General features: G+C 39.6%; 1 protein-coding gene across 5 annotated transcripts in view; it reads right to left on the bottom strand.

The window, feature by feature from the left end:
- LOC111147230 (septin 7) overlaps positions 1-14,568 on the bottom strand; it is a 109,058-nt gene extending 94,490 nt beyond the window's left edge. For 2 of the 5 annotated variants that reach the window (XM_022503139.1, XM_022503141.1), the window contains exons 1-2: positions 13,815-13,889; positions 12,304-12,305 (exon numbers count right to left, since the gene is read on the bottom strand). In XM_022503139.1, the coding sequence (XP_022358847.1) occupies positions 12,304-12,305; positions 13,815-13,875 (63 nt within the window). In that variant the 5' untranslated portion in view covers positions 13,876-13,889. Of the gene's footprint in view, positions 1-12,303; positions 12,306-13,814; positions 13,890-14,543 lie in introns of those variants that run through there. The other 3 variants (XM_022503138.1, XM_022503140.1, XM_022503142.1) reach the window with 2 other exon arrangements.
- Between the last annotated feature and the right edge of the window lie 494 nt (positions 14,569-15,062).

Here is a 15,062-nt window from a genome sequence, read left to right as displayed (position 1 = left end):
AGGAGTAAATGAGAACATCTGAATACAAATATAAAAGACAGACTTCAGATATATATACAAACAGGAAAAAAACAATTAATGGTCTCAACTATTCAAAGATGAAATGTGCTTCCTCAGAAGGCAGTGAGTTTCTAACACAGGCTAAATAAGCTCCATCCATTAGAAATACAACACAAGCCACATATGCAATTTTAAATTTTCCAGTAGCCACATTTAAAAAAAGAAAAGGAAACAAGTAAAATTAATTGTAATAATATATTTTCTTTAACTCAGTATACTCAAAACACATTTCAACATACAATCAATACAAAAATAAGACACTTTATATTCTTTTTTTCAAAGTAAGTCTTTTCAAAATCCTCTGTGTATTTTACACTTATATCAAATCTCAATTCAGACTAGACACATTTTAAGTGCTCAGCAGCCATGTATTTCATGGTTACAAAATTGGACAGGGCAGCGTTAGACAGCCACTTGACAGGTATGCTGCAGAGCAAATTAGAGCACTTTCTGCATAATTAGATTAAGCAACTTGATACATCTTCCAATCCTAAGATCTTGTAAAAATATCAAAAGAATAACAGAAGTATCAAGAACATAATCAAAATTTTCATAGGATTAACTTTATTCCATTTTAATTAGTCACTACTGTGCTTTGTACACTCATGACAGACGTACACACACACATACACACACAAACTCTGTATTTTACTAGAATTCACTCTGAACACAACACAGCAATTTCATTAAAGAATTCAAATTATTTCAGTATCTCTCTCCCAAACTAGCTTCTTAAAAGACATCAAAGACATTTCTCCTCAGAATATCAAATGCCGTGACTCACAAAATGTTTAACTAATATTCATCCTAGTATTGCCTACCTAATGAAAAGAAATCAATAAAAATATTATCCATTTTATAAAAATTTTTCTATAGCTTATCTACATTACAAACCATATAGGAAAATAGAAAATCAATTCATCTTATGGATTCTATTGTGTTAATATGTTGAAGCTCTAACAAGGATGTGACTATATTTGAAGATAAGGCATTTAAAGAAGTAATTGAGGTTAAAGGAGGAGGTCCTTACAGCAGAGCCTCAATCACATCCAACCGTCGCCCTTAAAAAAAAGAGGAAGAGACACGTAAGGCATCTCACTCTCTCTCCATGAACAAAGGAAATGCCATGTGTGAGGACACACTAAGAAGGCAGCTGTCTACAAGCCAGGAAGAACTTTCACAAGAAACCAAACCTGATCACACCCTGACCTTGGACTTCAAGCCTCCAGAACTGTGAGAAAATAAAAGTCTGTTGTTTGAGTCACCCAATCTGTGATACTCACCCAATCTGTGGTATGACAGCCCCAGCAGAGTAATATAGTTTCTAAGAAAGTACTTTCTAAAAATTGTATTGCAGGGGTGCCTAGGTGGCTCAGTTAGTTGACCATCAGACTCCTGATTTCAGCTCAGGTCATGATCTCAGGTTCTTGGAATCAAGCCCTGAGGCTGCTGGCTCCATGCTCGGTGGAGAGTCTGCTTGAGATTCTCTCTCTCCCTTTCCCCTTCCCCAACTGTGCTCTCTCAAATAAACCTTTAAAAAAATTGTACTGCAAACCAAATTATACTACTGTTGAAATTATTCATAAATTATGATAAATATATCTGTATTTTTAAAAATTTACTCTAAAACCAAAGATTTTAAGTCTGCTTTAGTGAGCTACTGAAGTAACCAAATAATATGATATCTCAAAACTACAAATTCTAACTTTAACCCATAACCAAAGCCTTCAACTTACATTTCATTATAAAAAGAATTCTATTCAAGATCAGTACTATATATGCAATAAAGCTAGAGAGCAGTAGGGAGCTCAACATGCCACACATGATAATACTGCAAATATTACCCCAACAACAAAATAATATTAAACATGAATAATAACGGATAATACATAAAAAGTTGACTGTGCTATTACTACTAAAAGCGTTATCTTCTAGGAGTTCAAGAAAAGGGAAGGATCATCAAAGACTCAGATAACTGGGAAAAAATTCCCTGAATGAGTAGTTTTTAGCTGGCCCTTCTTTAATGGATGGATGGGACTTCAAGGTAGCTAAGAACAGCATAAGGAGAGGCAAAAATACGAAGAGTAGGACTCAACCTGGGTAGAAGAAAAAAGTCCAACCAAGGAAATCTCAAAATGACTGCCTATATTTTTAATGACAGAACACATAAGAGAGTAATAAAGCATTATAAATACAGCAAGAAATCTGAATTCCAATACCTGCTGTAACTTAGAAATACACTCTGGTGGGTAAATTAATCTTTCTGAGCCTTAGACCAGGATAAATCTTTGCGAGATTGTTGCGAGGTATATATGAAATATTTGGCACTTCACATACAATGAGTATAATAAATGATAGTCATTGAAGTGGTTGTACAATAGATGACAGCTATTATTAAGGACTCTAGACTTTTATCTTACAGATAAGTGATTCCCAAACTCAGCTGTAATCTGAAACATCTGGGGAGCTTGATAAAAACAGATACCTGGGCCACAGCCTAGAAGTAGGGGATAAGAATCATGCTTTTAATTTGTTACATGGAATCCACTAATGACTAACTATACTTAGAACACCCATCCTTCAATTAAAAAACAATAGACTCTCCCAGCCCTACCCAAACACTTTAAACAAAGATTTCAATTAAAGGTTTTTCCATCAAGCATAAACCTGTTTTCTTAACTCACTTAGTCCTGGCCAGCACTACTGTTGATGGTGCATTTACCTCATATAACATGTTGTATTTGCATGTTTGTGGTATTGTTTCTGCATTTCCTCCACACTGACCAAATATTTAATTTTCAAGAAGTTAGGGGCTGCAACCTTTCAACAAGTCTAAAATTATTCCAAAATTCAAAAAAAAAAATTACATCTGTGTAATTATGATTTTAACAGCACAGCACCATGGTCAAACAAAAATTTAAGTATTTTTGATGGGTCCACTTGCCAGTTAAGTCATTCCAGTTATCTTTCTAACTCACAGCTGAATTAAGCATCTCATAAAGTAACTCCTAGTTGTACTGGATTATATCAACTTTAATATTCTAACACAAATCCCAAAACAGGACTGACTACAGTTCTATCTAGGATCACTAATTTCATCCCTTCTTGCGAAGTTCTCATGTCTCCAAACTTACACTAGACAAATACTTACTCAATTTGCCCTTCTCCCCAACAAGAAAACTAACAGACTACAAGGCGTCCTTTGAGACGTTAAGGTCTTTGCAAATTATACAGTGACTATATAAAGAACTTTTGCAGTTCTTTTCTATTTGCACATTATTTTAAATACCTATGGAACAGGAATCACTTCCACATAAATTTCTTTCCTTTTCACTCAGCATATCAATTCTACAGAATATAGCTGGGAACCAGAAATGGAAATCTAACTTAATGCTTAACAGATAGCAGACCTTCAATAAAGCAATGAACCAAGAAATAAAAACTGAGCAACTAAAACACAGAGATTTTTAACAGTAAACTAGATAGCTACAGACTTCAAGGAAAGAAGGTAGGTACATCCATGAGAGAAATATGTGAAAAGCTATACATTGTTAAAAAAACAAAAACTACTCACATACTGCATTATTTAATAGCGTCCTAACTCAGAGCATAAAATCAAATGTTCCTGAAGGTGACATTCACAAGTTCAGTATATTCCACTGAAAGCGGGGGAAGCTAATCAGTTTATACATAACAAATACCTCTCTCCAATAACGTTAGAAATGTAAATGAAAACAAGTTTAAGGGACTGAACTAACAAGGAAAATAACAGGAAGGCAGAAGAGGTCTATTTAAAGATATTCTTAGGGCACCTGGGTGCCTCAGTGGGTTAAAGCCTCTGCCTTCAGCTCAGGTCATGGTCCCAGGGTCCTGGGATCCAGCCCCACAGGGGGCTCTCTGCTCAGCGGGGAGCCTGCTTCCCTTCCTCTCTCTCTGCCTGCCTCTCTGCCTACTTGTGATCTCTGTCTGTCAAATCAATTAATAAAAATCTTTAAAGATATTCTTTAAAGTAATGCTTACAATTCTAAAATACTGAAACTACAAAATGTCTCAAAATAACAAAATAGCTGCACAAATCAGGATATCAACATTGGAACACTATATACATATTAAAATAACCTGCATATATTAATATACCAAAATACTGTATCAAATAATATACCAAAAACTATATTAAATATTAAGTGAATAATATCCTGGTTTTGTATAAAATTTAAGAGTTTACAGAGTACTTTTATTCATATTACCTCATAATATATAATTCACACCAGAGGTTATCAACTCTGGTTGCTGATCAAAATTATCTAAAATACTTAAAATGCAAATTTCTGAGCCCCACCTCATACCTAGTGAACTAAGCTTCCAAAGGTGTTAAGCACTGGAAGTGTTTTCAATGTCTGACCAGGGTTAAGAACCACCAATCACTAACATACCACTAATTAAAATCATGAAAAAAATATATATAATTAAGAAAGAACAAAAATTAACCATCAGCAACTGAAATAATTTAATGGCTTTTTCCCTCCTGGTTAATTTGTTCAAATTCATCATAAAAATCAACTAAGCCATCTCTATTAAAACTTCTTAAAATTAAAAATGGTTCATTCATTACTAAAAAAAATTTCTTTGTATAGATCACCTCACATCCCAGAATGCTACATGTAACAAATTTTTACAATGCTACATGTATTACCCTGGTTACTTTAATAATAGCATAAACAGAAAGCACTAAGATGAAATTACTATGAAGATTCTGCCTCCTCTTACACAAATAATGATCTCACACAAAGTATTTACAGTATTCTCTGAAATTAACAATACATACCAGAATCTTCCCCATAAAGAAAAAAACTCTAATTACAATCTGTATAGAACAATTTAAACATTAAGGATACAAAATGTTACTCATGTAAAGAAACACTAGTGTGCCCCTTAATGTGAAAGAGCTAATGCTAAGAAATATATCAGTAGAAAGTTTAAATAAGTAAACGTGTTAGTAGTACTTAAGAAATTGGTGACCTCAGTCTGTCTAACTTTGAAGGACACTGAAGTTTCACACAAATCATTTTATTCCAATTTCCTTCAACTCTGCTCACCAAACCACAAATACCAAGTCTTAAAAAAAATAGTATCAAAAGGAGCGCCTGGGTGGCTCAGTTGGTTAATCATCCAACTATTCCACTCAGGTCATGATATCAGGGTTTTAAGATCCAGTCCTGCAATAGTTCTCCACAGGCAGTGGAGCCTGTTTAAGATTCTCTCTCTCCCTTTACCTCTGTCCCTCTCCCCAACTCCTAAAAAACAAAAGGAAAAAAAAAAGTACCAACAAATTTACTAACCAGACTACAGTATAGCTGTTGATCAATATGGTGGATTTCGTTAGTAAATATAAAAACTCAAAGCACAAATGAATAAATTCACAATAATCTTACAATTTTTGTTTCCCATTCTAAAGGTCTCTCCTAGTATTAAGACTACCAGACATGCATACTTAGATGTTCTCCAGTCCTCTCAATTTCATGTTCTAAATTACCTCTTTCGATATATGATACTACTAATCACCATTTACTCAGGTTCAGACACTGGATTCATTACTCCCCACCAACATCCCCTCACAACCATCCCCTACACTTCATGTCCTTTGACACTATCCTAGTTGTCCTTCATCTTTTTTTTTTTTTAATTTTTTTAAAGGACTTTATTTATGCATTTGAGAGCAAGTAAGTATGCAACGGGAAGGGGTTGGGCAGAGAGAGCAGCAGATTCCCCACTGAGCAGGGAGTCTGACATGGGGCTTGATCCCAGGATCCTGGGATCATGACCCAAGCCAAAGACAGATGCTTAACCGACTGAGCCACCCAGGCGCCCTTGTCCTTCATATTTTTGTCCTAGGACTGCTATGTTAACCTCCCTCAATTAGCTGGCCCCACCTTGGTGTTCTAGCTATTCCCACTCGAATTACCATCATGATGTTCATGGTTACCACTCTTCTTTTAAAATCCTTCAATAATGATTTTTTTTTTTAAATACTCAATACAGGACACCAGATCTCTACTTACGAGTCTAGTTCCATAAATTACCATGAGTTCTCAGCCTACAATAAGTATCCTTCCTCCTCCTCTGCCTAATCACTCCTATTTACCTTTAAAGATTTACCTTTTCCAATTTAGAAAAGGTATCCTGCTCTATATTTTCACTGTATGCTCTACATACCTTTAAATCATATCACAAATGATTTACTAAGTAAATGCCAGGTAGGGAAAAGTGAACAAAACACAGTCCTTGACTTTAAGAAACTTAAAAATAAAGGCAGAAAAGTAAATACTCAATTGCCATATAGTCTGTAACTTTTTTTTTTTTAAGGTTTATTCATTTCTTTTAGAGAAAGAGAGAGAAGGAGCACAAGTGGGAGGGGCAGGGAGAGGGAAAGAGAACCTCAAGTAGACTTGGAGATCAGCACAGAGCCCGACACGGGGACTAATCCCATGACTCTGAGACCACGACCCAAGTGGAAACCAAGAGTCAGATGTTCAACTAAGCCACCCAGGCGCCCCATGGTTACTTTTTTTTTAAAGCTACCATCTGCTCAATATATGAGGCTAAGAACTTGCCACATTATCATCTAATTCTCATTTAATTATCTAATAACTTTGTGATTCCCACTTTACAGAGGAGAAGGCAAAATTCTGTTATATGCCCAAGATTCAGTTAAGATTTAGACATGCGAATCCAGGTCTAACTCCAGAACCTAAGCTCTTAATCACCTTCTATTTCGACTGTCACAGCACTTAACTCAGTATCGCCAGAGCCCATCACAAAGCACAAGGCACAAGACATGTTTGCTAAATGAATTAACTTGAGTGGTGAAGTCCTAAGCTAGTAATGACTTAACATCAATACTACAACTTTATCTGATAATGTCTTGTGTCAAAGGGTTCAGGAGCTCTGATTTACCAACACATGTGAAATAATCAATGTCCCAAGTTACTCATATAGTTTATAACAGCAAAATACTGAAAATGAATATCTTATCAGAAAGGGACATGTTAAATCATAACCCACCTATAATGGGACTATACAGCTATATAAAAGAGTAAGAATGCTCTTCATGTACTGACATGGAATAACCTAAGATACACTAAGTGGGAAAAATTAAAAGGTGAGGAAGAATGTGTCTGATGTTACCATGGGTGGGGAAAGGAGGAATGTATGTTTTTTTGCTTGTATATGTAAAAATCACCTCCAGAAGAAACATAAAAGAAACTGTTAAATAGGTTGCCTGAGGAGGAAATTGGGTTACTTGAGGATAGGAATAGAAAGATTTCACTACATATCTCTTTTTAACCTTCTGAATTCTGAACCAAGTGATTGTGTTACCTATTTGACAAATATAAACACCCCTGGAGAGCGTCTGGGTGGCTCAGTGGGTTAAGCCTCTGCTTTCAGCTCAGTCATGATCTCAGGGTTCTGGGATCAAACCCCACATCCGGCTCTCTGCTCAGCAGGGAGCCTGCTTCCCCCTCTCTTTGCCTGCTGCTCTGCCTACTTGTAATCTCTGTCAAATAAATAAATAAAATCTTAAAAAAAAAACCCCACATAATAAAAAGCACTTTCAGAAATGAAAACACAAACACTAAAACATCCATAAGGCCATGGGCCATAGCTTTCTTGATTGCTACTATTTTGCAGTGTCTGACACTTTGTTAGCAGTGGAATATTTGTTACATTTACAAAAATCTCAAATTGCCACTGCAGGAATATTTCAAATATATTTTACAAAGTAAAACTGGAAAAAAATATTTTAATTATTCTGAAAAACAATCAGGGCCTTATCCCAAGCCTACTGCTTATGAAACTCTGGAAGACTACTACAATCCGTATGTTTTTAAAAGTAGCAAGATGATCATTTTACTATTGTTTCATGTTTTCTTTACATTTCAAATCTTTCACAATAAAGAAGTTAGGGGGGAAAGACTTTAAAGAGCTACCCAGAAAAACCACTTTAAATGAGTCGACTGCCTGTGAATCACATCTTACTCAATGAAGCTGTTTCTTTTTAAAAAAAATTTTTAAAACTCACCGATGGACATTAGAAATCAGGCCAGCAGAGCGATAACGGCACAGGGGCACAAGAAACTCTAGGGTGGGGGCGCCTGGGTGGCTCAGTCTGTTAAGGATCTACCTTAGGCTCAGGTCATGATCTCAGGGTCCTGGATCAAGCTCCGCATTGCTTAGCTGGGAGTCTGCTTCTCCCTCTTCCTCTGCCTCTTCCCCACCCCCAATGCTTACTCTCTATCACTCACTCTCTCTCAAAATAAATAAATAAAACCTTAAAAAAAAAAAAAAAAAAGAAAGAAATGCTAGGGTAATGGAAATGTTATTTATCTTTTTTAAAAAAATTATTTATTTATTTATTTATTTGAGAGAGCAAGAGCACGTTGAGGGGACGGGGAGAGGCAGACAATCTCAAGCAGACTCCTTGCTGAGTACAGAGCCCTATGCAGGGCAATCTCACAACCCCGAGATCATGACCAGAGCCAAAACCAAGAGTCAAACACTTAAGGATTAAAGCACCCAGGCACCCCAAAAATGTTCTTTATCTTGATTGGAATAAAAGCTACAAGGTGTATATATTTGTCAAAATCCAATGAACTGAACACTTAAACTCTGTGCATTTTATTGTATGAAAGCTATACCTCAAAAAAGTTACTTAATTTGGAAAGCATTTTAAAAAGTACAGATTCCTGGGCCCCTCTCAGAGACTGTGAATCACTGCACATGTGGTGAGAACTAATCTTCATTTTTAACAAGAGGCTGTGGTTGATCCTGATGCATGAGGTTTATCAATTATACTATGGAAAATACTGACCTAGCATAATGTTATGCATCCAGTTAACTAATGATCACATTCACAAAAATTCATGAATTAAATGATAAACTTACATACGTACATACATACACACACACACACACATGCTACCTAGATGATTCTGATTACCAATTTTGAGAAATATGGTGAGAGCTCTAAGAGGAAGAATTATGGACTAGATGGTTAAGAAAGACTTCCTTCTTCTGTTTCCTATGATTCTTCAAAGGCTTCTCCATCACCTGGCACAGTGGTTCTCAATCTGGGGTGATTCTCTCCCCTCCCCCTCACCCCATGACATTTGGCAAGGTCTGCAAACATATTTTTTTTGTCACAACTGGGAGAGTGCTATTGGCATCTAGTGGGTAGAGGCCAGGGATGTTGATAAACATTGTACAATGCAAAGGACAGCCCCCCAAACAATTATAGAACTCCAAACTACGATAGTGTCAAATTTGAAAAATTCTGACCTGGAGCCTCCCCTCTCAAATGAAGCTACCAAAAGTACTCAGTTGTGACCCCAAAGGTAAACAGAACAGAATTTACATGTCACCTCTTCAGGAGAATCAATTTTTTCTTCCAGACTGGTGGGGAAGAAGGAGGGAGAAAGCCTGTTTACACTGCATATAAGGCAAACAAATAAAATGTAAATGTAACATGAATAAGATTTTTTTTAATTCAAAATAATGTGAACAGAAACAACTTTGGGGTTATTTATTTACTCTCCTACTTATTTACTCTCCCCAACCTCAGGGGATACTTATTAATTCTCCTCAGCCTTTTGAAGGTACTTTTGAAGTTAAGAGACACTTGCCCCAATAAAATACATAAACTTTGGAACGACAGGCAAAACCTCATCTTTAGCTACCTTCACTTAGATTTTTTAGGGCTACTTCTTACTGCAGCATAGTCTAACCCAGTGCTATTTAAAATGTGGTATGTGGACCAGTGAGCCAGTCTGAACTGTTTATCGGATTACACCACAGAAGTATAGAAACTAAGAGCACAGAAATGAAAATTTTTATAGCAAAATAAATTTGTCTGTTGGGATTGAAAAAACATTCGGACTGTATTTCCCCTTCTTTAAATTCATCTTCATTTTTTAAAAAATTTGCAGTAGTTTTTGCAATAGTATCAGTCAACAATGGATTAGAAACTTTAAAAGAAACAGGAAAGAAAAGGTCCTTTGTCAGTTTGAAAAGCAGTATCCTAACTGCATCCTAACTGATACATCTAGTAAGCAATGCCAGGATTTAAACTCATGTCTGCTTGACACCAAAGCCCATATTCTTAATCATTATACTACATTTGTCTGTTATCACTTTGAACTCAAATCCCTATATGTAATACTACCTCTGGAGAACTGAACTGCACCAGCACAAATCAAAAGGACCTTCTGTATGTCTGGCCTAAAGCCTTCAACACTGAAAGCAAACCAAGCTGCCTCCTTGGCCCCCCTCCCTCAGGCTCATGCCCAAAACTTGGCTCTCTTGATTTCTGATGATGTAAATGGACAAGACAAAAAATAATAATTAAATTTTTAAAATGATAATTTTATTATATATTATAAATTATATATGTATACATATACATATGTGTGTGTGTGTGTGTGTGTGTGTGTGTGTGTGTGTGTGTGTGTATGTATATTACCCCTCAAAGTCTAGAGTAGAGGCCCTAAACAATACTATCTTCTTTTGGGACCCATTCTGGTTTCTCTGGGTCTTGGAAATGATGACCTCCTCTCAAGGAGTAAGTTCCAGATCTCTCTAACCACATTTCATGTATGGAGTACAGAATAAATAAATCCAAGATAAGAAAAAGTCATATGGACTTAACAGCATTTAAAGTCTTCACTTCTCACACCTGGGTGGGTCAGCTGGTTAAGTGTCTACTTTTAGCTCAGATTGTGATCCCAGGGTCCTGGAATCAAGCCCCATGACAGGTTCCCTGCTCAGCGGGGAGTCTGCTTCTCCCTCTGCTCCCTCATGCTCATGCTCTCTGTTGCACTCTCTCTCTCTCAAATAAATAAATAAATAAAATCTTAATATCCTCCTTTTCAGACCAAGATCTCCACACTATACCATAATGTTTAAAGACCTCTGACTTGACCCATCCATGCTGCACATCCCCCATGTGTTTTCCTAGTTTTGACCACAATTCTTAATAAAAATGTTATAACCCAACCCAATACACAATACATACAAAACAAAATTTAACCCTGCCTAAAATTCATGCTACGTGCAATGTACTGCTATCTTCTCTTTCCTTCCTACTTTTTTAAAAATTATTACATGTCCATGAAATTGGTTTCAAAACCCACTAACAGACCTCAACCTGCAGTCTGCAAAACATTGCTGTAGAGACCAATAGTCTACATTTAACACTATGGTCTCATCTGGCAAGCGTAACCCATAATCATGCTACCTTACAATTCTACTCCAAACACACATTTTTTTCCTACATCCATTTCATGGCACAATAAATTTAGTGTCATTTACAGTCCAGATTTAGTTACAAGGAAAAACACACACATTTTTAAAAAGTTAGTTTTGCCTCAAAATTCAGTAAAATACATACATGTTAAAGTTAAAATTTTTCACCCTCTCATAAAAAATTGCAGAGAGCTTATTAGCTCAGAATGTAAGACATGGTTCTCAGCTGGTAATTTAGTCATAGAACAGTACCCTACTGGCAATTCCTAGAATAGAATCTATAGTGAGTATGTGTATCATCAACAAGAAGTCTGAGGCCAACCTACTCTCCACTATCTTCCTCTGAATGGTCTATGTCACCTGACCACCCCCATTACTGAGACCTTGAAAACCACAGATCTAACTTCCTCCTACCCAAGTTTTATGTGTGCAGTGTGTCTGTGTTGTTGACATTAACCCTCTACAATTGTTCTAACATGTCAGGAGTCTTACCTTGTGTTAGACTAGCTCAGAAGTTCTAGCATACACTTATTTAAGATTATTTCTGTGGGAAAATGCGCAAATGCAAGCAACCAATTTTACAACGAACTTCTGAAACAATCTATTGATAACACTACCTTTCATGTAGCTGATGTACTGAAAACCTTCTCCAAATCAAAACCAGAAACCAAAAATTCTTAACCAAATTACAAAAATATCCTTTCTGTAAATTAAAATCTATTTGACATAAACACAAAATAAATTTCTATTATCAATTATGATCTTCCATTCTGCAAGCCTAAGAGGGTTTGTGATATTTTTAATAACTCTATGAGGAGAACTTGGCTCCACCATGTTGTCCCATCACAGAATGACACACTACTACCATACAAACCATCTATGTGGCTTCCACATTTATTTCATAGCTCCACTCAATCCTATCTCCTCTAGCCCCACCCACTGAACAGCTGGGTGGGATGAAAGACAGTTTCCTGCCTTCCCCCAGGCCCTTCACTTGCTATTTGGAGGAATAGGGATCCGGGCAGCAGTAACTAGCTTAGTAATTTTTATCCTGCTAAGACATCATCTTTCAGTCTATCAGGATTCCATAAATTTCATCTGTATCTGTACACTTAGTGCCCAAAAAGTTTCTTCCTCAACTTGCTTTTATATACTTGGGGAGTGGGAGACGACGACGACTGACTATACTCCTCACGTAAATACATAAAACAAGTAAAATACTTCTCAATCTAGATTATATGTTCATTTAAATTCTCAAGGGCACTCAGCAAGGTATTCTTCCATTCCATCAAAATAACAAAGCTAAAATAAATCTTAAAGTTTAACTTTAACCACAAACTCACCAGTTATTTCAGTAACTTAGCTAACACCTGGACGTTAAATATTCTTTCCCTCCACTGTATTAAAAAAAAAAAAAAAAAGATCTGAAACAGTGCACTCTGAAAATGTAACTTAGCAAATGGAAATGCGTTAGAAAAATCTCAGTGGCTTATTTCCTACTATACACACAGTATGAAATGGAACTCAGGAGTGGAAAATGTGAATGAAATGGCCTTGTTCTTTTTCCAATACGTGGGGGAGGAAAGGAAATGAAAAGGCTTCAGAAGAGAATAACTGAAAATACTGAAATATTTTCAAAAAATTAATTTCCTTAAACATCACCAATATTTCCAACTCGTCCCTTTTCCAGCGACCCTTCCCACCCTTTCCATTCCTCGGGAGGGGTGGGGGCGCCCTTCCCAGGCGTTCTCTTTCCTCTTTTTCCTAAAAATTAAGCACAAACCAGCTCCTTAGCCTCCGCACTCAAGCCTCGCCCGCCATCCACCGGCCTTCGGGGCCGCGCCTGGGGTAAGGAAACCCCGAGAGGCGGGGAGGCGGAGCAAAGGGGCGACGCGGCTGCCGGAGCTTCTGCAGCCGCCACCGCCTCCACCGCAGCTTCAGCCTAGTGCATCCTTCTTCCTCCCTCCCCGCCGCCACCCTCGCGGGCCGGCCCACACAGCACCCTCAGCCAGGCGCGCACACACGTCCCCACCCTCCTCGCCAGGCCCACTCCCCACGAGGGGAACTCCGCGGCGGGTGCAGCGGCCACCGACCGGAGGAAACAGGGCCGCGGAAGCCGGGCCGGGCGGAGACGACTCCGCTCTGGCCGCTTCGGCGGGGCGGGCGAGGCCGTTGCTCACGTCTCCCCGCTCCCCCGGCCCGTCCGCCGCGGCACAGGAAATAACGCCGCCTCAGCTCTCCTCACATTCAATTCAAACTGTCACCGCCGCTTTCTCCCCTCCCCCCGGGCCCGCCGCCACCGCGCCCCGGGCCCGCCGCCGGCCCACCCCACCTCCTTCGGCCGCAGCTCCCCACATCGTCTGAGGGCGTTCCCCCAGCTCGATCTGGCGGCCGCAGAGCCCCCTCAAGTCCGGAGCCGCCGACCTGAGTCGCAGCGGCCCAAAGCTGAGACTCACCCATGGTGCTGCTGTTGACGCTCCTCTCCTCAGCAGCAGCGGATCTCGCACTGACCGACATCCCCTCCCCCCTCCGCGACCAGCCCGGGCGCAGCGCAGCCCGCCGATTCTCCAAAGCCGCCTACGCCGGTTTCGCGGCGTAGCCGCCCGGCGTCGCTGCCCCGCTTACGCAGGCGACAGCAGGCGGACTCTCGCCCGACTCCCGCTCCCTCCTCCGCCCCCGCCCCTTCAGACGAGGCTTCCGGGCCTAGCGGACGGCAGCTTCGATCTCGCGAGATTACTCCCTCCCTGCCCCGACGCCTCTCTCCATTTCGAACATGACTTCACTGGCATCAGCGCTCTTTTGCTACTCAGGCTTAGCCGCCATGTTTATATTGGCGGGATTTGGCTGTTCCAGGGTCATGGATAGTCAGGCCTCTATATGTGTTTCTTTAACACTGCCTCTAAGGTTAAGTCACATTACGTTTGTCGGTGAAAAGCCTGGGGAAGACGGGAGGGAGTGGCCGGTGGGCTATGAGGGTGGGGTTTTGCCCAAATTAAAGATGGCCTCTGTCAGTGCCGCCCCGCGCAATTTCACGTCAGGTTTTGGAGCTGCAGAAGCCGCCGGGTTGGCCTTAGCGCCTGGTTACGGATTTGGCGTAAAGCAAAGAGGCCCGGTTAGCAGAGGCCAGACTGGGAAGGTGCGCTCTGGGTGGGGTCGCGTTCAAGCCTCTGTTCCCAGCTACTGACCTGGCGGCATTGTGGGTGAAAGTGGAGAGACACTTTGAGCAGGTGTCTATGCCTCCATCCATCCTCGTGTCCTCAGCTTCCAAGACTCTTGAGGTGGAAAGTGAGATTAGGTCCTGGTTGCCCCGACATTCGCCTGGCGCTGTCACTTTTTGGTAGGCTGGCACAGCCAAGAGGTCGCCTGCTGCAGCTTCCACTGCGGACTCTTCACGGTCACACTCGTGTTAACTCACCTTGTTGGTTCTCGGTTCCCTCCTGGTGGAGCTATACTCTAGTTGAGAAAATGAATGAACACACGTGAAACTATTGGGTAACAGTGAAAGAATAATTAAAGACTGAAGTGTGGTGTCATACTGTAGTAATGAATGTCGCTTGATCCTTGAGTATCCCCCCAAAACGCTCGGTAGTCAAAGTCCTCGCTCTGCTCAGAACAACCCATGGTCTGTTATACCTTTCTTGAGAACTAATGCCTGTCTTTGCTGTATAGTTCATGCACGTTATTACCTTTCTTGTTAAACTGCA

Source organism: Enhydra lutris, unplaced genomic scaffold, assembly GCF_002288905.1.
Source record: "Enhydra lutris kenyoni isolate GAN:26980312 unplaced genomic scaffold, ASM228890v2 scaffoldscaffold16, whole genome shotgun sequence".
NCBI classification, from domain to species: Eukaryota; Metazoa; Chordata; class Mammalia; order Carnivora; family Mustelidae; genus Enhydra; species Enhydra lutris.
This window is presented reverse-complemented; position numbering and strand designations above follow the sequence as displayed.